Consider the following 27,352-nt stretch of genomic DNA (forward strand, 5'->3'; position numbering starts at 1 on the left):
CTACCCAATGAACAGCATGGTGAGAACTGCTGATCTACCCGATGAACAGCATGGTGAAAACTGCTGATCTACCCGATGAACAGCATGGTGAGAACTGCTGATTATACCCGATGAACAGCATGGTGAGAACTGCTGATTATACCCGATGAACAGCATGGTGAGAACTGCTGATCTACCCGATGAACAGCATGGTGAGAACTGCTGATTATACCCGATGAACAGCATGGTGAGAACTGCTGATCTACCCGATGAACAGCATGGTGAGAACTGCTGATCTACCCAATGAACAGCATGGTGAGAACTGCTGATCTACCCGATGAACCGCATGGTTAGAACTGCTGATCTAGCCGATGAACAGCATGGTGAGAACTGCTGATCTACCCGATGAACAGCATGGTGAGAACTGCTGATCCACCCGATGAACAGCATGGTGAGAACTGCTGATCTACCCGATGAACAGCATGGTGAGAACTGCTGATCTACCCGATGAACAGCATGGTGAGAACTGCTGATCTACCCGATGAACAGCATGGTGAGAACTGCTGTAATGTAGCCCACGCTCTAATTAATTCAAAGATAAAAGTCAACGTTGATATCAAATCAGCTGTCAGGATAGATAAAAACAGTTCCCGTAGCACTAGGAGAATGCTCATCAAACTTGCAAATTCCGCTGCTAAGTTTTACCTCATGCAAACAGCTGCTTAGCAAAAACGAACCTTTATATAAACGAGTGCCTTACCAAGCAGCGTGGATCCCTCCTCTTCAGACTGCGTCAAATTCGCAAACAAAATCCAGGTGTTATCAAGCAGTGCTACACTAGGAATGGAACGATCATCGTAAAGAAGGAAAGAACAGGAAAAAGATATGAAATAAAGTGTGACCAACAACTATTGGCCTTCTTTAATGAATGTGGTATATCTGAAAGTTCGAATCCATCCAATGCCATTACTAAAAATAACTCATGAATGACTGGGCCTAACCTAACCTAGCCAAACCCTGTCCAAGGTACTGTCTTTTACTCTACTGGTTGACTGATAAAGATTAAGCCACCCAAGAGGTGGAACGGGCATGAATAGCCTGTAACTCTACTAGTTGATTGATTGATGAAGATTAAGCCACCCAAAAGGTGGCACAGACATGAATAGCCCTTAAGTGGTAGGCCCTTTTGAGCCATTACCAGTATTAAGAGCTGATACTGGAGATCTGTAGAGGTGCGACTGCACCCTGCATGACGGGAGATATCTTTCGTCTAATGGTTGTTGTTGTTAAAGATTCACTACTTGGAACAAAAAGTTCCAAGCAGCATGGGCTATGGTGAGCCCGTAGTTTACTTTTTTCTTTTCTACTGGTTAAATAATGTTCTCTCATCAATAAAAGTTCCTAATCAGAAAAATCCCCCACGTACTTATGTAAGCATCTATCTCAGTATCTTAGTAAAATCTTACTCATATGTATAACCTTACCTTGTTATATTTAAATTTAATTGCAATTTCATTTATATTAGTCATATACTAATTGAGTTCTTATTTTGTTTTCATAATTTCATACTAATTATATGATCATAACTAACAATCCCCCCTCCCCCTGTTCCCCTCGTCCTCCCAACCATTCCTCACTCCCCCATCCCCTTGTCCTCCCAACCATTCCCCACTCCCCGATACCCTCGACCTCCCCATCATCATTCCCCCTCCCTCCTCCCTTTATCTTCCCCACCATCCCCTCGTCCTCTTAACCATTCCCCACCCCACCGTCCCATCGTCCGCCCCATCATCTCCCACTCCCCCGTCCCCGCCTCCCCATCATTCCCCGGTCCCCTATCCCCACGTCCTCCCCATCATCCCCTACTCCCCTGTCCAATTTTCCTCCCCACCATTCTCCCTTCCCCTGTCCCCTCGTCCCCACTATCCCCCACTCCTGTTCCCTCGTTCTCCCCTCCAGTCCCCACTCCCTCGTCTGATACATTCTCAAATGATCTGATGTTCCCATCAGAAAATTGGGAACATCAAATGGTCTGATGTTCCCAACACTGAAATTTAAGAAAAACAGTTAAAAAACGAAATGAAAAACAATGAAAAGTACAAAAATAAACTATTCTCACAAAATGAGTTGAATGGTAAAAACACAGCACAATTCCAATGCCATGTCACACAAAATAATTAAATAAAAATGAAAATAAATCAAAATCTATGAAAATTCAATTTATTAATGAGATCGGAAACATTGAAATGGAATCATAACATATTTATTATAGCTTGCAACAGATGGCGCTGTTTAAAAAAAAAACATGTTTTTTCCTGTTACAGGTGAGGTATCTATACTTATACTTAAAAAATGAATTGCATGGTAAACAATACAGCATAATTCCACTGCAATGTCACACAAAATAATAATATCAAGATGAAAATAAATTAAAATCTATGAAAATTCAATTTGTCATTGCAATCAAGAACATTGAAATGGAATGGTAACATATTTAGTATAGAGTGTGTTGCTATTACGTGCTACAGATGAAGCTGTTTTTCCAAAAAATCATGTTTTTACCTCTCTCAGGTAAGGCGTCTATATAGTAAGTATACAAAAACGTGCGCATATTCGAAAGGAATGTGGTGTCAAAATTTCAAAGCAATTGGTGAAGAAATTTCGGAGATTACAGCATGTGTTGCACTTATGTCCAACAGATGACGCTGTTTTTTTATGTTTTTCCTGTCAAAGGTGAGGCATGTATATAGAAGGTATATAAAAACACACGAATAATGGAATAAAACATTGTGTAAAAATTTCAAAGCAATCGGTGAAGAGGTTTCAAAGATTTCCCGTCACATGAAAAACACAGTTTTCAAAATAAGCATGTTTTTTTTCCTGTCACAGACGTGACATCTATATAGTATGTATATATAAACCCGCTCAGATGCAAATGGAACGTTGTGTGAAAATTTCAAAGTAATCAGTAAAGAACTTTCGGAGATTAGCAATTTTGAACAAACGAACATTTACATTCTTATTTATATAGATAAGATATACCCATCCACTTGTTGCTGTGGCTAAGCAACGCATGTGTGTTGCTGAGCCACAGTAACCTTCCCCCGTCCCCTCGTCCTCCCAACCATTCCTCACTCCTCCATCCCCCTTGCTTCTAAACCATTCCCCACTCCCTCATTCCTTCATCCTCCCCACCATTTCCCCCTCCCCAGTCCCTTTGTCCTGCCCACCATTTCCCACTTCAGCATCCCCTTGTCCTCCCCACCATTCCCCACTCCCTCGTCTGATGCATTCCCAAATGATCTGATGTTCCCATTAGGAAATTGGGAACATCATATGATCTGATGTTCCCATCACTGAAATATAAGAAGAAACAGTTAAAAAACAAATTGAAAATCCATGAAAAATACAAAAGTAAACTGAAAACTCACACCCCAGAAGTGACTCCAACCCATACTGCCAGGAGCACTATGCAACTGGTGTACAGGGCACCTTATCCACTCGACCATCATGACCGGACATATAAAGCTGATGGTAGCCGAGGCTATTTCCTCATCAGCCCGCAGGCACTCTGATGGTAATCTTGGGCATAGTATTTTATCAAATCACCTCATTCTTTGGGGCACACGTGAGGAGCACAAATGCAAACAAGCCTGAATGATCCCCCAGGCATACAAGGAACTGAAAACTCACACCCCAGAAGTGACTCGAGCACATACTGCCAGGGGCACTATGCAACTGGTGTACAGGGCACCTTATCCACTCGACCATCACAACCGGACTTATAAAGCTGATGGTAGCTGAGGTTATTTGCCCATCAGCCTGCCGGCACTCTGATGGTAATCTTGGCCATAGTATTTTATCAAATCACCTCATTGTTTTTTTCAGTTGGATGTATACCTGGGGACCAGGCATACTTGCAACTTATACATGCATAAGAGACGTTGTTGTCATGCAAATATACTGAGATCTGTAGGGGAATACAAACCTGGTTATGCGTATGGGAATATCAAGACCCACAAGCCTGGAAACCCACTTCGGCCAATCACCAGCCAGATACCCAAACCCACATACAGACTGGTTAAGCGACTCTACTGCTTGCTGACTCCTTATTGGCCTTGTGCCTATCCTGTCGGTCTACCTGCAATCCAACCCAGGCTGCCTTTGGGCATGTCTTTTGTCGAAAATCCTCCACACAACATGTTAACATAGTTAGCCATTACCAAAGTTAAGGAAAATGGGAGTTTTCGTGTCATCATCACAACAACATATATATATTAATCTACAATTCTCTTTTAAACACAGTCTAGTGTTTAAACTTTATAAAATAGTAATCACTAGGACTGAATATAAATAAATACACCAGAAAAATATAGCTTGACGCCCTAATCCTTGAGACAGAGATTGAAGCCAAACTTATTTTTGGAACACCACCTCGGATAGGCGTCGTCATGATCTCATACACAGAGAATCAAAACAATTGGAGTGTTTCCCAGAGGTTCACATTTGCGGCAACGCAGAGGTCTGAAATGAGACCGCCCAATAGTGATCCAGCCACAGTGACGTCTACATCAACCACAAGAAGTATTGTATCTGGTAAAACAAATTGTGTATATGATTGTAGCAGCTGCTCCACAGACACAATATGAGTGTCAGCCGCTGTTACATCGCACAACTAGACTACATGTGCCACACTCTAATTTGATTTGAACTGCCTATCAGGCCATATCAACCACACAGCTGAGTCACACACCTTTAGTTGTACACCAATATAATTATAAGATAGAGTAGTACTAATCAATGTAGTCTATTAGCCACCATATGTGGTATAATTTATATCAAGTAAGGAAAATGTTTATAGCTTATTATATAACCATAAATGTGGTATAAGTAGAAAACATCCCAATTACCCCACAATTTCCAGCCTGCCTGCCAGCCTGTCTGTCGTTCTGCCAGCCTACCTACCGTTTTGCCTGCCATTCTGCAAGCCTGTTTACCGTACTCCCAACCTGCCTGTTGATCTGCCAGCTTCCTGCCATCCTGCAAGATATCCTGATAGCCTAATTTCCGTCTTACCATCCTGGCTGACATTCAGTATGCAAGCCTAATAGCCTGTCTGCCGTCCTGCAAGCATACTAGCCTGTCTGCCGTCCTGCCAGCCTACTAGCCTGTCTGGCGTCCTGCCAGCCTACTAGCCTGTCTGGCGTCCTGCCAGCCTACTAGTCGGTCAGGCGTCCTGCCAGCCTACTAGCCTGTCTGGCGTCCTGCCACCCTACTAGTCTGTCTGGCCACTTGCGAGCCTAATTGTCTGTCTGGCGTCATGTCAGCCTACTAGTCTATCTGGCGTCCTGCCAGCCTACTAGTCTGTCTGGCGTCATGCCAGCCTACTAGTCTATCTGGCGTCCTGCCAGCCTACTAGTCTGTCTGGCGTCCTGCCAGCCTACTAGTCTGTCTGGCGCCCAGTAACCCTACTAGTCTGGCGTTCTGCCAGCCTATTTACCTGTCTGGCGTCCTGCCAACCTACTCTTCAGTCTGGCGTCCTACCAGCCTACTAGTCTGTCTGTCGTCCTGCCAGTCTACTAGTCTGTCTGGCGTCCAACCAGCCTACTAGTCTGTCTGGCGTCATGCCAGCCTACTAGTCGGTTTGGAGTCCTTACAGCCTACTAGTCTGTCTGGCGCCCAGTAACCCTACTAGTCTGTCTGGCGCCCAGTAACCCTACTAGTCTGGCGTCCTGCCAGCCTATTAACCTGTCTGGCGTCCTGCCAACCTACTCTTCGGTCTGGCGTCCTACCAGCCTACTAGTCTGACTGGCGTCCTGCCAGCCTACTAGCCAGTCGGGCGTCCTGCCAGCCTACTAGTCTGTCTGTCGTCCTGCCAGCCTACTAGTCTTGCGTCCTGCCAGCCTACTAGTCTGTCTGGCGTCCTGCCAGCCTACTAGTCTGTCTGCCGTCCTGCCAGCCAACTAGCCTGTCTGGCGTCCTTCCAATCTACTAGTCGGTCTGGCGTCCTGCCAGCCTACTAGTCTGGCTGGTGTCCTGCCAGCCTACTAGCCTGTCTGGCGTCCTGCCAGCCTACTAGTCTGGCTGGTGCCCTGCCAGCCTACTAGCCTGTCTGGCGTCCTGCCAGCCTACTAGCCTGGCGTCCTGCCAGCCTAGTAGCCTGTCTGGCGTCCTGCCTGCCTACTAGTCTGTCTGGCGTCCTGCCAGCCTACTAGCCTGTCTGGCGTCCTTCCAGCCTACTAGTCTGTCTGGCGTCCTGCCAGCCTACTAGCCTGGCGTCCTGCCAGCCTACTAGCCTGTCTGGCGTCCTTCCAGCCTACTAGTCTGTCTGCCGTCCTGCCAGCCTACTAGTCTGGCGTCCTGCCAGCCTATTTGTCAGTCTAGCGTCATGCCAGCCTACTTGTCTGTCTGGGGTCCTGCCAGCCTACTAGCCTGTCTGGCGTCCTGCCTGCCTACTAGCCTGTCTGGCGTCCTGCCAGCCTACTAGTCGGTCTGGCGTCCTGCCAGCCTACTAGCCTGTCTTGCGTCCTGCCAGCCTACAAGTCGGTCCTGCGTCCTGCCAGCCTACTAGCTAGTCTGGCGTCCTGCCAGCCTAATAGTCTGTCTGGCGTCCTGCCAGCCTACTAGTCTGTCTTCCGCCCTGCCAGCCAACTAGCCTGTCTGGCGTCCTTCCAATCTACTAGTCGGTCTGGCGTCCTGCCAGCCTACTAGTCTGGCTGGTGTCCTGCCAGCCTACTAGCCTGTCTGCCGACTTGCCAGCCTACAAGCCTGTCTTTCGTCCTGCCAGCCTACTAGTCTGTCTGGCATCCTGCCAGCCTACTAGTCGGTCTGGCGTCCTGCTAGCCTAATAGTCGGTCAGGCATCCTGCCAGCCTACTATTCGGTCTGGCGTCCTTTCAGCCTACTACTCTATCTGGAGTCCTGCAGGCCTACTAGTCTTGCGTCCTGGCAGCCTACTAGCCTGTCTGGCGTCCTGCCAGCCTACTAGCCAGTCTGGCGTCCTGCCAGCCTACTAGCCTGTCTGGCGTCCTGCCAGCCTACTAGTCAGTCTGGTTTCCTGCCAGCCTACTAGTCTGTCTGGCGTCCTGCCAGCCTATTAGCCTGTCTGGCGTCCTGCCAGCCTACTAGTCTGTCTGGTTTCCTGCCAGCCTACTAGCCTCTCTGGCGTCCTGCCAGCCTACTAGCCTGTCTGGCGTCCTGCCAGCCTACTAGTCGGTCTGGCGTCCTGCCAGCCTACTAGTCTGGCGTCCTGCCAACCTACTAGTCTGGCGTCCTGCCAGCCTACTTGTCTGGCGTCCTGCCAGCCTACTAGCCTGTCTGGCGTCCTTCTAACCTACTAGTCTGTCTGCCGTCCTGCCAGCCTACTAGTTTGTCTGCCGTCCTGCCAGCCTACTAACCTGGTTGCCGTCCTGCCAGCCTACACGCCTGTCTGCTGTCCTGACTTCTATCCTACCATTCTTCAGGCTTGCATGACGTCTACTTGTCTAACTAGACAAGTCTGTCAACCCTCCTGCAAGTCTGCCTGCAGTCCTGCCAACCTGCCTGACAGCCGTTCTACCAGCTTGCCTGCCATCATGCCAACGTGTCTCACTGACTATAAGGTGAGACCCAGACTGACCGCCAATCTTTCAGCCTTCCTGCCTGACTTCCTGCCAGCCTTTCTGCTGTCCTGTCAGCCTACCTGCTGTCTTGCCTGCCATCCTGTCAACCTTTCTGCCATCTGTCAACATTACTGCCATCCGGTCAACCTGTCTGTCACTTGCAAATCTACCAGTCTGATTGTCATTCTGCTTGCCTTTCTGATTTCTGGCTATACTGCAAGCCTGCCTTCCTTCCTGATGGCCTGCCTTCCAGATTGCTTACCTCACTGCCTGCCTTCCTGTCAACCTGCCTACCATCTTGCCTTCCTGTTAGCATGACTGCCTGCTTATCTATTTTCTGGGGGACGACTGCAGGTGTGGGTGGAGTTGTTCAATTTGTATAGCTACGTCGTAGTGCAGGTGTTCACTTCTTTGTTTATCCATAGATTACTGGGGCTTGCTCATTTCTCTTCAGTTTTTTCTGCACTGGGTGCAGTTTGTGCGGTGGGTGTGTATGAGTTCATCACACTGGTCTTGTATCGGGAAGCGGCACTCACTGAGGCCATCCACACACACACCCATGAGTGTTGGAGTGTTGGTGTCGTATAGACGTCAGCGGTGAAGGTGGCGTCTCTGGTCTTGACATATACGTCGAGGAGAGGAAGTGCACCGTCCACACCAAGTTCATGTGTGCACTGGAGTACTGAGGACTTGGTAACCGATCACTTAATCATATCCAGCTGCTGAAGGTCCCGAACACAGTTTAAAATATCATCAGTGTACCTTCAATAGACCTTGTGTTTGTTCTCAGTCCTGAAGATCTTCTCTTCCAGGAAGACCATATAGAAATAAGCGAAAAGGACACCAAATGGAAACCCCGTTGCTACTCGGTCGATTTGTGTGTTCATGTCTCCCCAGGGGTGGTGAAAGGGGACATCTTCGTGCACGTCTCAAGAAGGCTTGTAAGGGCGGTCTCTGGGATATCCAACTTTGGTGTCAAGTGGTGTTGGTAAACTTTGTATATAATTAAGATGATTGTTGTATCTATGGCGGCACTGGTGACTAAGGATTCAACATCAAGTGAGACTGTTATATTCTCAGGTTTGTTAGTCTTCATGATATCTCCGAAGTCTGTGACGCAGCTCAGAGTGTAAATGGTGGGGACACAAGGCGTCAGAACGGTGTTGAGTTGCTGGGCCAGGTTGTAATTGGTGTAGAGATTTGACTAATAATTTGTCTCAAAGGGGAGGGTGTCCCCTATTTGGGAGTTTTCACTGCCATGGATATATCACAAGTTGCAATGACAATCGCAAGTTGTTGTAATCACAGGTAGTAAGGTAGTTATTGCCTGCTTTATTATATTAAGTTAGTTAATAGTTAGCAACTAAATTACTGACAGTAAGGTAGTTCCTGTCTTCCTGGCTGGAAATCAGAAAGGCAAGCTGGCAGGAAGGGAGGTAGGCAAAAAAGGCTGGCAGGAAGGTAGGGAGGGAGAGAAAAGTGCTGGCAGGCTCTCAAGTAGGCCGGCAGACAGGTTGACAGGAAAGCAGGCTGGCTGGTTGATTGATAGAATAGCAGGCACCCTGTAGGCTATATTCGTGCAGGACGGCAGACAGGTTTATAGGATGGCAGGCAGGCTGGCGGGATGGCTGATTAGCAGGATGGTAGACAGACTGGGAGGCAGGATGGGAGGAAGGCTGGGAGATAGGATGTCTGGACGGTAGACAGGCGAGTAGATTGTCTGGCAGGCAGGATTTCAGGCAATTAGAACTGCAGGGTGGATGACAGGAAAACCAGCGGGATGGCAGGCAAACCGGCAGGCTGGCAGGTAGAGTGGCAGAATGGCACGCAGACCGGCAGGATGGTAGGCAGGCTGGCAGTCAGGCTGGCAGGAATGCGAGCTAGCTGGCAAAACGGTAGGCAGGCCGGCAGACAGGCCAGCTGGATGGTAGGGAACAGGCATGAAGGCTGAATGGCATGAAGGCTGACAGGATGACAGGCAGGCTGGTAGGATGGCAAGTAAGCCGACAGAATGGCAGGCAGGCCGGAGGACAGGCATGATGGTAGGCAGGCCACCGGGATAGCAGGCCGGCAAGCTGGAACGCAGGCAGGCAGGTTGGGAAAGCTTGGAGGTGGGCTGAGAGGCGGCAGCTTTGTGGTTAAGAGGGTCAGTAACCACAAGGGGCGCGCTGGTTGTGCCCGAGCCTTGAGTATACCACAGAGGAAGTGTTAAACAAAGCAGATTGAGCACTATAAGCGGTATTTTCAGGAATACAGGACCCTGAGAACGGGCTGAAAAATTATAGTGGGAGCAAGAGGAGATTTGGTAGGGGACACTGATAACTGTATGGAGCGGCAGATAACAGCAGGTCATAGCCAGCAACATTGTGTATACCTGACATAGGCCGTTGGCTAAAAATTGTACCGGAGTTAGGCGGCTGCCCTAATACTTCCCTTCAAGTGCAGGTAAAGCGGTCGTCTTCCCACAAAAGTTTGAGTGAGGGCTTGAGGAGAGGGGTCAGAGCGGGTGTACCTTACAAAGGCTAATAATAGGGCCAGTTAATTCCGAGACGGGTGATTATTTTTGTAAGTGAATAGATACAGTACATCTGTTTTCGAAGGATCAAGAATTGAATGGGAAAAATTATTTATTTTAAATCACAATTGTAAGAATGTAAAATGGGACTAATGGATAAATTCTGCATCATGTAAATGGACATTTTTTTTTTTAGATATATACAAGAGTTGTTACATTCTTGTACAGCCACTAGTAAGCTTAGCGTTTCGGGCAAGTTCTTATTCCTATGGTCCCTGGAATACGACCCCCACGAAGAATCTTTTTACAATCACGTACCCATTTTACTGTTGAGTTAAAGAGAGGCTACAGTTAAGGATTTGCGCCCAGCAAATCCAGGATACGAACCCATGACAAAGCTCTCGCAGAATGCCCGGTGAGTGTCTTACCACTACACCACAGAGAGACTTTCAAATCATAATTCTCAGCATTCGCAAGTCTCAGCGGTATTTTTTCAGGGTGGTTAGTCCAATAAAATAATTCATAGTTTGAAAATGAAGAGGCTACACGCATTATTGTGTTGAAGACTATACATTCCTGTAAGGGGAACGACAAGTGAGTTTATTGCTTAACGTTATCAACTCAACAGGGAATTTCCATCTGCACACTGGATTTGAATTTTAGATTAGTTTAGGTCTGTGCTAATTGCACAATGAAGTTATGTAGACATACAAGTGTGAACGGAACACTACCAGTGTTTAGTTGATGTTATGCTATGTAGCCAGCCATTGAGTAAGATTATATAATTATACATGAATAAATGGATCCAGATATAACATGAATAATGTTATACTCATCTGACAACGGGTGTGACGTCAGACTGCAGGTTAGAGTAAGTTGAACTTAATTAAAGTTTTCTGTGAGGTCTTAAACTCAAACTTCAAGACTTCGTCAGGCAAATAGGACTGTTTGTGCCAGTATTTGGTAATGATTATAAATTGTCAGGTGGAGAGCATTGTAGTTACATATATTATATAAAGTTGATATTAGGAAGAGAGGCAAGGTATTCAGTCAATCCCACATATACCGACCCAATAACAGGGATATAAGCAGCCATATGATGGAGATGAAAGGCTGCTAGCGGCTCGAGCCCGTTCTCCTGAACATTCCCAACGTACTAAACTGATGAACTAAATTGCCTGAACGTAACCTACACGAGGACCCATTAACAGAAAACAGATCACGAAAAATGTGCAAACCGCCACGATTTATAGTACTTCATATTTTGGCCTAAGGGAATTTACATGTTAAAATACGGTGTACTATTCAGGAAAACAGGTTGCTCGCTGTTCACCACTTCGTTACTGATACAATAGATTGTATTCTTAACATTTTCTATGTTTACACTTTTACCTGTGCTCAGACGTATTAATAATTATCTTGATAACATCATTCTTTATAGTGTGATGATAAATTAATATGTACATTATTGTGATTATTGTGCAACATGGAATTATGTCAAATGTGGAAAGATAACACTGTTTACCATTTCAAATAATACAAATCGTCTCTGTCGTGATTCAGTTGTTGAATTTATTTGATTAACTAGGTTATCGTTCTGGCATTAAAATATCCTAATTCAAGATATTGTATAGTGTTGATAGTATTTACTGGTAAAACTTACTCTTGCTATTATTTCTCCCTGCCATGTGGAGAAACTTTCCTCCTTAGAAACTTCTAAAGAGAGTTTATAAGATTTGTCACATGCAGTTTCACAGATTTTTATTTAAAATAAAATTTCTATTACTTTATAGAAAACAGTGGAAATATTTTCATCTTATATTATAACCCACTTATTGAATACCTGTCACTAATACAATCATTTAACTTACAGGTAAAAAGACTACTTAATTGTTGGATTAGTTGCCAAGCAGTACATCATCAGTGTCTACTACATCTATAGACCAACTGACTTTTTAACTGTGGGAGGCAGTCAAGCTGCTGGCTTTCTCACTCGGTGTTGCCAAGTTTAATTTAACAGAGACGTTTAGCTAAAAATAACAGGTAACATAACGTATATTATGTATATCTATTAACAATGAAACATCTCCAGGTATATATTATATTTCCACCCTCGAAAACCCCGTTACAAAGTAAAATATGTCTGAAATCAGTAATATTCATCCGTCACTTTAAACTACAGCTCGAAATGAAGCAAAATTGCACCTCCAGCTGATGTCTGAAATTTATTGACATGTCTCTGGCGACCATTAAATTAAAGCTATATGGACATAGGGTGTGAGATTGTCGGCCTGTGGGGGAAGGCACTAATACAAGTGACCTCACTCAGAAAGAACTGCACTAGCAGCAACCAAGTTCTGTAATGACAGCTTATTACTTTAAGACTGAACAGGTGGCGTAGAGCCACATGTTCAGATCCTTGGCACTCCTAATCCACTGAGTCGTGGAGCTTCCGTAACTACTGAAGGCAGTTGTCAGAGTAGCTCATAGGTGTCTCATACCAAATGATTTCTTTGGTGTGTGGCTATGAAATTAGCTCGCATCCAAATATCCAGAGCAACACAAGGAGTCACTTTCAAGTGTAAGGCAGAGTTAATAAATGGTTATTTTTATCATTATTAACATCTATATTGACAAAATTAATTACAATTTTGCCTAATCTGAGGATTTCAATTAAGTCCAATTAAAGTGAGGATAATGCTGGTATTCACTGTCACGCAGGACAGAGGGTCATACACAAGACAATAGGTCTAAACTGGCACATATATATATCATGGTTACAATCAATGTTTTAATGTATGAATATGTGAAAACAACTTTCTATTGTGCACTGCCACACAAGGGCAGGGATGGGTTCATAAGTGATGCAGCTTGGAAGTAATTTAAATAAAATTGTTCTTCATTCTTTAAAATGGACAAGCAAATTTGGGATAAATTGTTAGGATGTCGTCCAGAACACCTGAGTCAATGAAACAGTTACACCGTTGGTGGTACAAGAGGCCAGGAGGTCTAAAATCTTTTACGGTTTCACATTCAACAATATAGTGTTCTAGTGAATGCATTAGAGGTTTATCACAGAGTTTACAATCTGAATATTCTGGTAGTGGCTCAGCCTCACTAACCTGCCAGATGTGTCTATAGCCAAGGCGAATTCGCGCAATGACTACATCACATTGCATGGTCTGGTTACTGTGCTGACCATACAAATACCTGTTATTACAAAACTTGTCATAGCTTTTAATACTGCAGCTTTCAGGTCTCTGGGCATTTCTTAGTTCTTCTAAATCTGAATTAATTTCTTTAATTTGAATGTTTCTAATAATTGCATTAGATAGTCCAAAGTCATAATCAGTGTTTTCTTTCCTGCAAGGCTCATTAGCCAATCGATCTACAACATCATGTTTTCCAACTCCAACATGGGATGGGATCCACACAAATTTTATACAATAGTTATTATCATTGGTAAAAATTACATTCCATTTAATATTACAAGCTACTTCAGACATACATTGTGATGGGTTATTTAAGGACTGCAGAGCACTTTTAGAGTCACAGAATATTATTCCACCACCATTGAGCTTAATTTAAGGTACTCAGTGGCTAGATAAATACCCAATAGCTCAGTCTGTGTCGTGCTTACCCAGTTGTTCAATCTCTGCGTACTAGACATGATCATTTCATTCCCTTTATACACTGCACATGCACAACCTGTTCTACCAGTGCCTAATTGCACAGAGCCATCAGTAAAGGCGTAAGATTCAGTTGGTTTGAGATTTTGAAGATGATTGTCAATAGCTTCTAATGTTATACAACTCATAGTTTCAGTGTTATACATTTGTTTTACACTGATGGGGGTATAATGCAAAGAGACCTATACATCTTTCCAAGGGCGAATATAGTGAACAGTTTTATCAATATTAAGAGACACATTCAGTTTCAGAAGATTATAGGCACAACAACTGAACCACACACTGTAAGGAGCTGTTTGCGGCAGATTGAGGGAACAGTCAGAATTGTTTAAAATGGATCTCAATTTAATTTGAATAGAATTGGGGGGACCATTATTTTTCAAAGTTTTGGCTCATAACATTGTGCTAAGTAGAACTATTCTTTCGTAAATGGAAGGTAATTTTAGTTCCTTTCTCATGTTAACACTTCTGACAGTTCTAGGACAACCCAGGATGATGCGCATGGCATCAGTCTGTACTACATCTAGGTCTTGTAATTGTTTAGGAAAAAAATTAAAAAGATGCAAGGCATAATAATCAACAACAGATCGTATAAAGGCAATATAAAAACTTCGAGCATATTTTATGTTAATGCCAAATCCTTTGCCAACAATAGTTTTGAGAGGTTTAAGACGCTCAACAAGTTTTTTGCGCAGGTTGCTGATGAGATTTGTATTATTAACCTCGTTGTACAGGTATGTCTTGGATAAGTTTGTGCATAAGTATATTAAAGAGCATAGGGCTTAGGACACCACCTTGAGGTATGCCTGTTCTTGTACTTTTAACTCCTTTAAATAGGACACTAGTACGCCTGTTGGATAGGTAACTCTTTATCAAACTCAGAAGAACACCTTTGATTCCAAATTCAGCAAGTTGCTCTAATATTATTTCGCCATTCGCTACATCGAAAGCTGACTTTAGGTCAATAAAGGCTGCCTGTGTCCCATCCTGGGAGTTTACAAAATATTCAGCAAAGCATGTTTGTGTGCTACACTTGGGCATGAACCCATATAGGTTTGGAGCCAGTTTTTCTTTGACCTGAAGCATGACACGATTGAGAACAATTCTCTCCAAGACTTTACACATGCAAGATGTAAGGGAAGTGGGTCTAAATCTTTGAGAGTTAGGTTCAGGAACTGGTACTATGAGACTTTGTGTCCATTTCTTTGGCAAGATACCTTGCGAGAGACTCATTTGATAGAGGTCAAGCAGAGGGTGGCTAGGGACATCATTCACTAAGCTCAAGATGTTATAAGTTATACCATCCTCGCCAGGGGCAGTTTGTTTAGGTTTCCCTAATGCTGATGTCAATTTAAAGGGGGTTATAGCAAACTGATCTGTTAAATCTGGTGAGGAGCGTGCTATTTCTATATTAAAGTTTCAGTTAATGTTGGTATTATTTAAATGCTGCTGTGTATCTGGCTGTATTATGTATTTAAATGCTGCTTCCTTACCCCCCCAGATATAGTAGTAGGCATCTGATGGATGCCTACTACTATATCTGGGGGGTAAGGAAGAAATTTGTGAGACACTAGACCATTGAGCTAAGAGCATGTCAGCATATTCTGCAGGAGTATGATAACGCTGAACTGGGGCTGAAGGTTTGGTAATGTTTTTAATTTTGTTCCACATTTCCGATAATGTTGTGGTTCTATTGATACCTTGTAGGAATTGTTCCCAATATGTGTTCTTAACTTGACCCTTAAGCTCGGGAAAATCTCTGTTGGCATTAAGGAATGCTAGTAAATTGTCAGCCGTTTCGTCTCGTTTATAACAGTCAGCAGCTGAAGCACTTCAGCTCGCTCTGCAATAATAACAGGATCCTCTGTCCATGAGGAAGAACGAGTGTTCTTTTTTTCCTTGATTTAACCCAGGTATCATAATAACTGGTAATGATACTGACAAGATCATTGTAAAAGTGGTCCACTGATACAGGTGTATACCCAGTGTACCACTTATGTACATAAGCCTTAAAGTGCGGTTTAAGATTGTCTGGAATGTTAATTTTAACCCTAGGATGAGGATTGGACCTAATATCAGCTACATTGTATTCACAATATATTGCAAAATGATCACTTACTAGTTCTGGGATGAGCTTAACGTTGACGTTGCTATCTACTAGGCTGTACCCAATCACATAATCCAGTCTACCCCCCAATAAATGGGTCTGTTTATCAGTATCATACACAGTAATATTATGATCATTAAGGTATTTCAAGAAGACCCTTCCATTATTGTTACACTGAACATCACCAAGAGCAGTGTGACGAGCATTAAAGTCACCCATACATAACATAGATGGTGACAAGGATCTTAGAAGGTGTGAACGGAAAGACACTTGTAGTTCCAACAATAACAATTTATTCATAAAACCTAATAATAATAATAGAAGGTAAGAATAATTTAGCGTTACGTTAAAGTCCGTAGTGGTGCTGTCAACACTAGACCAGCTGGAATAAACGCACTTCTGGTACAGACCGCTCACAGTTCCAGTATTAATTACAGTGAAACAGTGGGCGACCACTCAGATGCAAGTAGCAGTTCGTGACGACTACGGAAAAACAATAAAAACAACAACAGACCTGTCACAGAGTTTTCCGTGCAACACTCAGTTAATTACATTAAGGCTCGTCTCTCAGGACGGCAGTCAAAGCAATCAATTACGTTACAACACATTAACAGACAGATGACAATTGATTTGATCAATTTCAATCAAACAAGTTACAACACATTTACGTTACTTAGTACAACCAATTACGTTAATTTGTCTCCAGGTCAGTCAAACCAAAGCAAGGTAAACAACGTTAAATACACTCTGTCAGCACAGACAGCCTAGCAAGTAAACCAGACTCAACGAAGTCAATCAACAACTTCCGGGTAATGCAGTGTTGTTGCCTGCCTGGCTGCGTGCTGACGTGGCCGTTTTGCCATGGGGGGCCTGGCTATTCCTCCTGTGTTGAGGGTAAATTCCGTGGGACTGGAATTCACGTGTAAGGCTGGTTATCCGGCCGTTGAGTTAGTTATGTGTGACATGCTTCGTGTCCCGGTGGAAGCTGTGTATGGCGTTGAGCTTGTTACGGCCCACCGGGTGATTGTCAAGTTCGTGGGGGAGGAGGAGTATCGGGACTTCCTCCGGCGGAACGAGGGGCGTTCATTGCAGTTGCCGGATGGCGCCGGCTCCGTTACGATCTCGGACCGAAGTGGTGCCCTGACATATGTCAGTGTGCACGGTGCGCCCCTGGAGTTCCCTGAAAACCTTCTCCGGCGCTTCTTCGGGAGATATGGTGCTGTCATCAGTGTGCGGGTGAACAAGCTGTCCTCGGGAAAGTATGCTGGGAAGCAGACGAATGTCCGTACGTTAGGTATGCGCCTGCGGTCGGATATCCCATCTTCTGTCCGGCTGCTGGGCTACTACGTTCGGGTGTACTATGCCCGGCAGCCCCGTACTTGTTTCCGGTGTGGCCAGTTGGGGCATCAGGCTGCCGGGTGCTCTGAGACACCTGCTGCGCCCGTTAACTTATTCCGGGAGGAGGATTTCCCGCCGCTCCCTCAGGGCGTGGATTCCGGAGATGAAGTGGAGCAGGTCCCAGTCGCTGCTGATGCGGCCCCTCCTGCGTCACCCGACATGCCCCCGGTGCTTGTTGCCCCTCAGCCGAGTGCGTCTGCGTCTTCCTCGACTCCTGCTGCTGCGCCTGGTCCTGCGCCCTCGCCAGGTGTTCCGGCTGTGTTGGGTGTTGGGGGTGCTGCGGAGCATCCTGTTGTGTGCGGCCCGGTTCCCCATGTGGTTGAGGCTGCTGAAGTACTGCGACGGGCGTTGGTTCGCCCGGTTCGTGAGGGCCGAGGTTCTGGGTCCGCCTCCGGCTGTGAGGATGTGCGGCCAGTGCCCAAGCGTTCTAGGCGCTCTTCTACTGCTTGGGCTGATATGGAGGACTACGACGCGGGTGGAGCTTCGGGAGATGGTGTGGCGGTTCCAGGTGCCTCGTGCTCTACGACGCTGGTGGTGGCTGATGTCCATGTGTCGGCTGTTGACGATGATTGTGTGTCTAATTTACCTCCTGTTCTTTCTCCTGCAGAAGGTTCTCCGCAGTGGGAGGTGGTTGCTCCTACGGGCATGGATGGTGTGGATCCTGGTGCGAGCCGAGGCATCAAGCTGGTGCTGAAAAAGGATGCCAAGCGTGGGGGGTCCCGGCAGGTGCAACGTTTAGTGGTTGCCGAGGAGCCCTGTGAGGCAGCTGAGGAGGCTCCCAGTGTGCTGCCCATTGCCCGGCCTCTTGGGAAGGAGCCTCTCCCTCTCATCTTGGCCTACGGAGTGGCGATGGATGCTGACCATCCGTTGCATTTTGAAATTGTTGACCGTATGCGTCCTGCTCCGTGGTGCCCTTCTACCATCTGGATTCGTCGGGCTAAGTGTTTTATTGTGGGTGTGCCAGAGTTAATGCCCGATCCTCGTACGCTCAATAGTGACCATGTTTCGGAGGACATTATGTTACTTTGGGAAGCGTACTGTATTCGCTTCCCGGCGGAAGAGTGGCCGGACAAGTATGAGATCTTTTCGTAGTCTGTGTGCTTGCTGTGTGTTTTATTTTTCTTTTGTTTTCTTGTGTTTTTGATGTTGGCCCTTCAGGCCGGTGTTTAGTGACTTGTGTTTTTGCCTGCTTTTTTATTGTAATTGGCCTCGCCTTTTGTTACGGGGCGTTAATGTATTGATTTTCTGTTGCTTTACCTGTTGCCTCTTGTTGTATGTTTTGTTTTTTGGAGGTGTTGTTTTGTACTGTGATTGCTGGATTGCCATTGTATTCTGTTTTATGTTTTGATGTATGCTGTATTTTTCATGTTTTTCTTGTGTATGTTTTGTTGGGCTATGCTGTTTTGTTGTGCTCGGCTGTCGGCCCTTCTGGCCGGTGGTCTATTGTTTTCCTTTATGTATTCTGTATTTTTATTGTATTTAATTTGCATGCTCTGCATGTAAAAAAAAAAAAAAAAAAAAAAAAAAAAAAAAAAAAAAAAAAAAAAAAAAAAAAAAAAAAAATCCGGGTAATTAGAAATCTCTGAGTAACTGTTCAAGGTCCTGTCAAACTTGACAGTCAAACTTACCTCACGAAGAATTTACGTTAATACTAGTAGATCACTGAGACCGCTTGACAACCACTGATTAGTAAACACGATTGCTAATCACCTCTCACTACTAAAGATGGTAATTAATTACATTAATTCAATGACACTGACTTCACAATAAATTAATACAAATCAAAACAACACGGGGTCACGTAGACCAATACAATTACAGTAGCAAAATACAGTGCTTAACCCAAGCACTGAACAACACTCACAACCGTCACAACAAATGTTATAAAATCAATGATAATACAATTCCAATAGAGCAAACAGACTACTTCTTCTTGAGAATAGGTGCAGTTTGCATGAAGGGTTTACCCTCCCGATGACTGCACCATGACAAATGTAGGGAGACTCGTTGACGTTTAGAAGAAAATCAAAAGCGTTAGATGTGTTGGGCCGTAGAGAGAGGAGTGGCGACGAAAACAGTGGCGAACGTGAGAGGGAGACTCCCGCACGTAGGGCAGGGTGACGAGTTCACGGCGGGAGCTGATCCAGGCACGGTGTAGCAGTATGCACAAGACGTCAACTGATATTTCTCCGGAAACTTGTATATCAGAAAGCACAAGCTGTATGCATCCCAAATCACCCACGTGTCAGGAGACACCCGGCCACCTGGCGGTGCCCTCGGCTGAGACATCTTATCCGGCACCCGAAAGATAAACTCCTTCACCCGCGACACCCAGACAGTGGACGAGCACCACGGGTTCGGAAGCACCCGGGCATCCTGATAAGGTCCCAACACCGGACCCTCACAGGGCACGACCCCATCAGTCGGGACTAGGCTTCCCCCAGACCAGGGCAACGAAGGAGGGGGAACCGCAGGGGATGCAGGCACGGCATCGATCTCACCACAGGGCACAGGAGCCAAGGGCCCCTGGTGCACATCTTTCCGCAGCACCATGACGAGGTCCTGATCATCAGGGACAACCCCCCCACTGCGGTGATCCAACAGCAGGAGATGCGGGAGGGGGGGGGGGGGCACAGGTAGCAACTTCGGAGCCCCTCACAGCACCATCATCCACGGCGGGGGACGCCAGAGCACCATACTCCCCTACCAACTCCCAAGGGACACCACAAAGGGAAGACATACTCCGAGCCCACCGCGAACACTTCGAGACAAGCCGCACTACATCACTCCCAGCAGGCCCCTCCGCAGGCACAGCCACCATCTGCACATCCACACAGGCCACACCCGCACCGTCCGAAGAGTCCACAAAGGCCACATCTCCCACACTGTCCACATCATCCAGGGAAACAGCCTCAGAACACCGACGTGCACGCTTCTGCAAAGGGATGGAAAGAGCAGAACTACAGTCGCCAACACACAGGCACGGCAGGCACCTCCCACTGCCGAAGCCCCCCCTCCAAAACAGCAGAACCCGCATCCCCGGGATCCGGCACCACATCCACAGGCGGGGGTGGGACATGAACCCCCACCGGGACGTCCCGCACTACATGCAGTGCAGGTGACGGCCCAACACCCACACACACCGGCTCAACAACCCCAGGGGCCACAGCAGTCACCAGACGTGTCGCACAGGCCGTAGAACTCGCCTCAACAAGCGGAGCAGCAGACAGGCAATTAGGCACCTCAGGCACAGCACCCACTCCATCCTCAGAACCGTCCAAATGCAATAGGGGCGGAAAATCCTCCGCACGAAAAACATGCACCCTACCAGTCACTCCCACGTCCCACGCTGCAGCCAGATGACCCTCGTGACCACACCGATAACAGGTGCGCGGTTGACCCCGGTACTGGCAGCAGAGCGTGTAACCCAACATGGACATCGACGACGGTACACTACACTCAGCAATATCGTCAGGGTGCGGGAGCCGTCAAACATACCAACACAGTGCCCGGTAAGGACCTTGTTCCAACGAAAACTTAACACTGTCCCAAATCGTTCAAAACAGGAGGTTAAAAAGTCGTCCTGAAATTCGAAGGGGGCACCATGCACCGCCACAGACGTCAAGGTGACACTAAGATTCACCACCTTAACAGAACCAGCAGTATCTGGGAGAGGGTAAACACGCCCCTCACATCGCTCGAGAAACGCCTGAAAGGCAGCCTGGAGGCGGAACTTTACCACAGCACGGTTGCCCTGAAGGAGCTGGATGCCCACCAGGTCCGACAGCTGCACATGTAGCACGTCCACTAGGGCGACACCAACCAATGGATGGTCCACCGGCACCGTAAATGCCAGACCAGCCGACAATGTCTTCTTCACTGGAGGGCGAGAAGTCCCCATGGCTAAGTCAAACGTCACCCGGTCAGTGGCAACCACCAACAGCAGGGCAAACCAGCAATCAGCCAACGTAAACACTAGCCAGGAGCGGAGAGACCTCAGGGGCGTCCGCCCTGGCCGGTGGTCACCACTCAACTCCAGACTTACTTTTATCACTGCTTGTCTTCTCCAACGAAAGAAAATTAAGACAACACGGAAATGGTTGAACACAAACATGGTGATGGTATAATTAAACCACACTAAACCTCAACAGAATTAACATAAACCACACAAATACTAAATGTGTAACAAAGTGTAAGAGAAGAATCACACTAGGGTCAAGTTACAGTTATCACACAGATTAGCTGTAATAAGCCTTTACCTATCGTGCTTCCTTGGTAATTGAACTCCTCCCCGTATTGGGATTATGAAGAACGGCACACCGGTCGGCTGACTTGATTCAGCACAAGGAATTAATGCATGTTAGACGAATGATACAAAATATACATAGTTTGAGTATTCTCTTTGAATTTATTACCGGTATCTTCTACAATCCACACTACAATCACACTCACTATGACCCCGCTGTTGAGTGAAGATCATACACCACAGAGGCTGTGCAGGTTACTGTACACCGGGAGCTACACGGGTTGAGGTACAGTGAGGTGGGGTAGAGGTGGCGCGCGGGCGGATGAGGTAGCGAGCCACTGGGACCACATGGCCTACAATCGCCTGTCTCCCAGGATACTGGAGAAGACAGGGGTGCATTTGGGTGCACACCGGTGAGAATTGCACTAGTGTGCTCTGCTGAAGGCACACTGATAACACGCTGATGGGACGAAGAGGGTCACCACGTGATAAGCACACGAGGTGGGCAGCACAATGGACGAAATATACAGAGTCCACACAATCCCCAATTTTTGCATTAAATCACTCAGAATTTTAACTCAAACACTTGGAACCGTATTCTTAGAGACCCTGTACACAGTTTACTTAGCGATATGGTGATGGATCGCCTTTACTTTCGCCGACGATCACCGATACAACTGGCTACAGTCCTGTTGCTTCTGCAGCGATCACGTGTGGCGCGGAGTGTACTTCCTTGTATCTTTCGAGTAATATATATATTACTCGAAATCCAGTAACCTGCGCCCAGCGGTTACCGGATTCTGTGACAATAATGCTTAGACAGAATAGATATACTTGAGCTTGCTGAACTATGCTGTAGACAGGAGAAATACCCGGTTTTTGGCCGAAACAGGATATCACGTCTACACAGCAGAGCAACGCTCCTCGAAATGAGGTGCCGTGGGCGGGAATGGAACCGGCGGTGTTCCCCTAGTCTTTTGAGACTGCCAATCAGGTGCCAGCATCTTAGAGGCCCATGATGCCGCGACCAATGAGAATTCCCTGCCGGTGACGCTTACACGAGGGCTAGGGGGAAACCGTTGAGACACTTAGCTCAGTGCCTGGCTTCCTTCCCTGTATCTCGGCAGCCAGAACTAAAATTTATGCTAATCCTGTAACTATTTATCCAGAAATGCTACAACGAGTATCGCGAGTTTTCTGGGCAGCTGAGGGTGTCTGCTTTCCAAAGATACCCAATTACGACCTTCTAGCTGCTATAACAAGAAAGTTAATATTTTGTGCACTCCTGTGCACTCTGAAATTTCCTAAGTCAAAATGGCAATTTGCTTCTTCTATCAACCATGTGTAAGGTACCCAGAGGGTCAACCTCTGACATAGGGTACCTCTGTTCAGTTACTTTATATCTCCTAAGGTCTGGTAATTATGCTTACAAACTGCATATGATCTATCAAACCAGTGTTTGTAAATCATAAGAAAGACTACAACCTAATGCATGATGTAAATCAAAACATTAGTCTAGTTTCTTCATATATTATTACATAGACATATAACATGGTTTGTATGTTATTCCAAATTAGGTACTAATTTCAGGTTCTTGGTGAGTACCTCCTTGTTCTATTATCATCCATACCATCCTGGTGAGTACCTCCTTATTCTATTGCTATCCATACCTCCCTGGCGAGTACCCCCTCCCACCTTTTTCCCCCTGTCCCCCCTCCCCCTTCATCCCATACCCTCCCTATCCCTCCTCCCCCCTCACTGCGTATCCTCCATGTCCCCCCTACCTCCTTAACCCACACCCTACCTGTCCCCCTTCCCTTAAACCCCCACCCCCCAACCCAAAATCCTCTGAGACCCTGCAAACCACCTCACAGATCCTCTCACCCACGGAACAGCTTCCCACACCAGCAGAATGCTCGCCAAGAAAGGGACATAAAAATGAACAGAAGAAAGTGAGCTTCAAGGCGATGTACACTAACATAGAGGGGATTACAAATAAAACAAGTGAACTTGGAGAATGGGCACTAGAAGAAAACCCAGACATAATAGCACTCACAGAAACAAAGTTAACGAAAATCATAACAAACGCAGTGTTTCCACAGGGCTACTATGTAGTGAGGAAAGAGAGAGAAGGGAGAGGAGGAGGTGGTGTAGCTCTGCTACTAAGAGAAGGTTGGAGTTTCGAAGAGATGGTAATTCAGAACTGTGAAGGTTTCAGTGACTACACTTCAGGCACCATAGCAACTGGACGACAGAAAATTATAATAGTAGTCATATATAACCCCCCACCAAATGACAGAAGACCCAGACAGGAATATGATAGAAACAACTTGGCCACCATCAATATAATAGAGAGAGCAGCTTCTGTGGCTAGCAGGAACGGATCCAGACTTCTAATCATGAGAGACTTCAACCATGGGAAGATAGATTGGGGGAACAGAGACCCACATGGAGGCCCAGACACATGGAGAGCTAAGCTGCTGGATGTGGCAACAAGAAACTTTCTAAGTCAACACGTCAAGGGACCGACAAGAATGAGAGGAGGGGATGAACCAGCCTTGCTTGATCTGATATTTACCCTAAATGAGTCGGATATAAGGGAAGTTAAGTTGGAAGCCCCCTTGGGAATGAGTGATCATAGTGTATTGAGCTTTGAGTACCTGGTTGAGCTGGGAATTATCACCCCCAAAAAAGAACTGGGAACCAAAGGGCTGGCGTACCGAAAGGGAAACTATGAGGAAATGAATAAATTCCTATGCGATATATATTGGGACACAGAACTCGGAACCAAGTCCGTACAAGACATGATGGACTATGTCACCCAAAAATGTCAGGAGGCTGTAAGCAGGTTTGTCCCAGCCCGACAGGAAAAAACAGAGAAGCAAAGGAAGAATCCGTGGTTTAATAAGGAATGTATGAAAGCAAAGTAGCAGAACAAAAGGGCATGGAGGAACTTCCGTAATAACAGAACACCAGAAAGTAGAGAGAGATACCAGAGAACCACGAACGAGTATGTCAGTGTGAGAAGAGCAGCTGAGAAAAGGTATGAAAATGATATAGCTAATAAAGCCAAGACCGAACCCAAGCTACTACACAGTCACATCAGGAGGAAGACAACAGTGAAGGAACAGGTGATGAAACTTAGGGTGGGCGAGGACAGGTACACAGAGAATGACAAAGAGGTGTGTGAAGAACTCAACAAAAGGTTCCAGGAGGTCTTTACAATAGAACAGGGAGATGTCGCGGGGCTAGAAGAGGTGGCAGCAAACCAGGTGACCTTGGATAGGTTCGAAATTACAAGACATGAGGTCAAGAAGGACCTATTGGAGCTGGATGTGAGAAAAGCTGTTGGGCCGGATGGAATCTCGCCATGGGTTGAAAGAGTGTGCAGGAGCACTTTGCCTACCACTCTCCATAGTGTATAGTAGGTCACTGGAAACGGGGGACCTACCAGAAATATGGAAGACTGCTAATGTAGTACCAATATACAAAAAGGGTGACAGACAAGAGGCACTGAACTACAGGCCAGTGTCCTTAACTTGTATACCTTGCAAGGTGATGGAGAAGATTGTGAGAAAAAACCTAGTAACACATCTGGAGAGAAGAGACTTCGTGACAACCCATCAACATGGGTTCAGGGAGGGTAAATCTTGTCTTACAGGATTGATAGAATTCTACGATCAGGTGACAAAGATTAAACAAGAAAGAGAAGGGTGGGCGGACTTCATTTTTTTGGACTGTCGGAAAGCCTTTGACACAGTACCCCATAAAAGGTTGATGCATAAGCTAGAGAAACAGGCAGGAGTAACTGGTAGGGCGCTCCAGTGGATAAGGGAGTACCTAAACAATAGGAAGCAGAGAGTTACAGTGAGGGGGTGAGACCTCAGACTGGCGTGAAGTCACCAGTGGAGTCCCACAGGGCTCTGTACTTGGACCTATCCTGTTTCTGATATACGTAAATGATCTCCCAGAGGGTATAGACTCATTCCTTTCAATGTTTGCTGACGACGCCAAAATTATGAGAAGGATTAAGACAGAGGAGGACAGCTTGAGGCTTCAAGAAGACCTGGACAAGCTGCAGGAATGGTCGATCAAATGGCTGTTAGAGTTTAATCCAAGCAAATGTAATGTAATGAAGATAGGGGTAGGAAGCAGGAGACCAGATACAAGGTATCACTTGGGAGATGAAATACTTCAAGAGTCCGAGAGAGAGAAAGACCTGGGGGTTGATATCACGCCAGACCTGTCCCCTGATGCTCATATCAAGAGGATAACAGCAGCAGCATATGCCAGGTTGGCTAACATAAGAACGGCCTTTAGAAACTTGTGTAAGGAATCTTTCAGAACATTATATACCACATATGTCAGACCAATCCTGGAGTATGCGGCACCAGCATGGAGTCCATATCTAGTCAAGCATAAGACTAAAATGGAAAAGGTTCAAAGGTTTGCCACCAGACTAGTACCCGAGCTGAGAGGTGTGAGCTACGAGGAGAGACTACAGGAATTAAACCTCACTTTGTTGGAAGACAGAAGAGTTAGGGGGGACATGATCACCACATTCAAGATCCTCAAGGGAATTGACAGGGTTGATAAAGACAGGCTATTTAACACAAGGGGCACACGCACAAGGGGACACATGTGGAAACTGAGTGCCCAAATGAGACACAGAGATATTAGAAAGAACTTTTTTAGTGTCAGAGTGGTTAACAAGTGGAATGCATTAGGAAGTGATGTGGTGGAGGCTGACTCCATACACAGTTTCAAGTGTAGATATGATAGAGCCCAGTAGGCTCAGGAACCTGTACACCTGTTGATTGACAGTTGAGAGGCGGGACCAAAGAGCCAGAGCTCAACCCCCGCAAGCACAACTAGGTGAGAACTAGGTGAGTACTTGTACCATGACCACTCATAACTGCCTGGCGAATACATCCTTGCCCCATGATCATCCATACCTCCATATTTAAAATTGTTGACCAACATAAATAACAATTAAATAAAACATTTAATTTCCCATGTAAATTCATCACATTATATGCCTACTGGTCAATTTGCATATACTGACTGTTTATCTAATTAATCATAGCCTCCATTTGCATGCTTAACCATTTGCATACTATTTGCATACTACATGTGCTTCTGTAGGTAATCTGTTTTCTGGTGTGCAAATACGCCTATGTTAATGAACCTTTGCTATTTAAAATTTTGGAGAACAGCCTCATTCATAGCATGATAATACATACCTTTATCATTTGGATAAGCTGAGGACAGATTAGCTGGAAACAGGTAGGCCGTTGTTTGGTCAGCAGATAATGGATCAGCAGGTGATGGGTCAGCAGATGATGGATCAGCAGGTGATGAATCACCAGATGGTGAATCTATTAGTTTTTGGTCAACACGTGCTGGATTAGTAGATGCTGTATTAGCAGGCACCATGTCAGCAGGTACTGGATTAGTAGATGCTGTATTAGCAGGCACTATGTCAGCAGGTACTGGATTAGTAGATGCTGTACCAGCAGGCACTATGTCAGCAGGTACTGTGGCAGCAGGTACTGTGCCACCAGGCACGGTGTCAGCAAGCACGGTGTCAGCAGGGGCCGGGAGAGCCAGGGTGTGGACAAGAGACACCGTAGCAACCATCACAATAAACAGCCGCAACACAGCAGACGTCGTCACCAAACTCTGCCTCTTCCTCGCCCTGTTAATCCTGACTTTCTTGGTGTGTGATTTTCTGTGGCCATTGTGGTGTTGACTCATCATTGGCTCTCGCCACAACTGCTGCTGCTGTAGAGTACTTATGGGTATGCAGCTTCTTCCT

At 46.0% G+C, this 27,352-nt stretch overlaps 1 protein-coding gene across 1 annotated transcript; it reads right to left on the reverse strand.

Moving 5' to 3' along the window:
• LOC138354064 (uncharacterized) lies at nucleotides 1-27,291 on the reverse strand. Its single transcript, XM_069307778.1, has 2 exons — nucleotides 26,778-27,291; nucleotides 1-275 (listed from the first exon to the last, which is right to left on the reverse strand). Exons 1-2 carry the CDS (start codon nucleotides 27,289-27,291, stop codon nucleotides 1-3), a joined length of 789 nt encoding a protein of 262 aa, XP_069163879.1.
• Nucleotides 27,292-27,352: the final 61 nt, after the last annotated feature.

The sequence above is a fragment of the Procambarus clarkii genome, chromosome 61, assembly GCF_040958095.1.
Source record: "Procambarus clarkii isolate CNS0578487 chromosome 61, FALCON_Pclarkii_2.0, whole genome shotgun sequence".
Classification (NCBI taxonomy): Eukaryota; Metazoa; Arthropoda; class Malacostraca; order Decapoda; family Cambaridae; genus Procambarus; species Procambarus clarkii.

Coding starts and splice junctions, on each gene's coding strand:
- LOC138354064 (XM_069307778.1), bottom strand. CDS start 27,291: ATGAGTCAACACCACAATGGCCACAGAAAATCACACACCAAGAAAGTC. Junction 276..26,777: donor AGCTTATCCAAATGATAAAG/GTATGTATTATC, acceptor TTCATTGGGTAG/ATCAGCAGTTCTCACCATGC.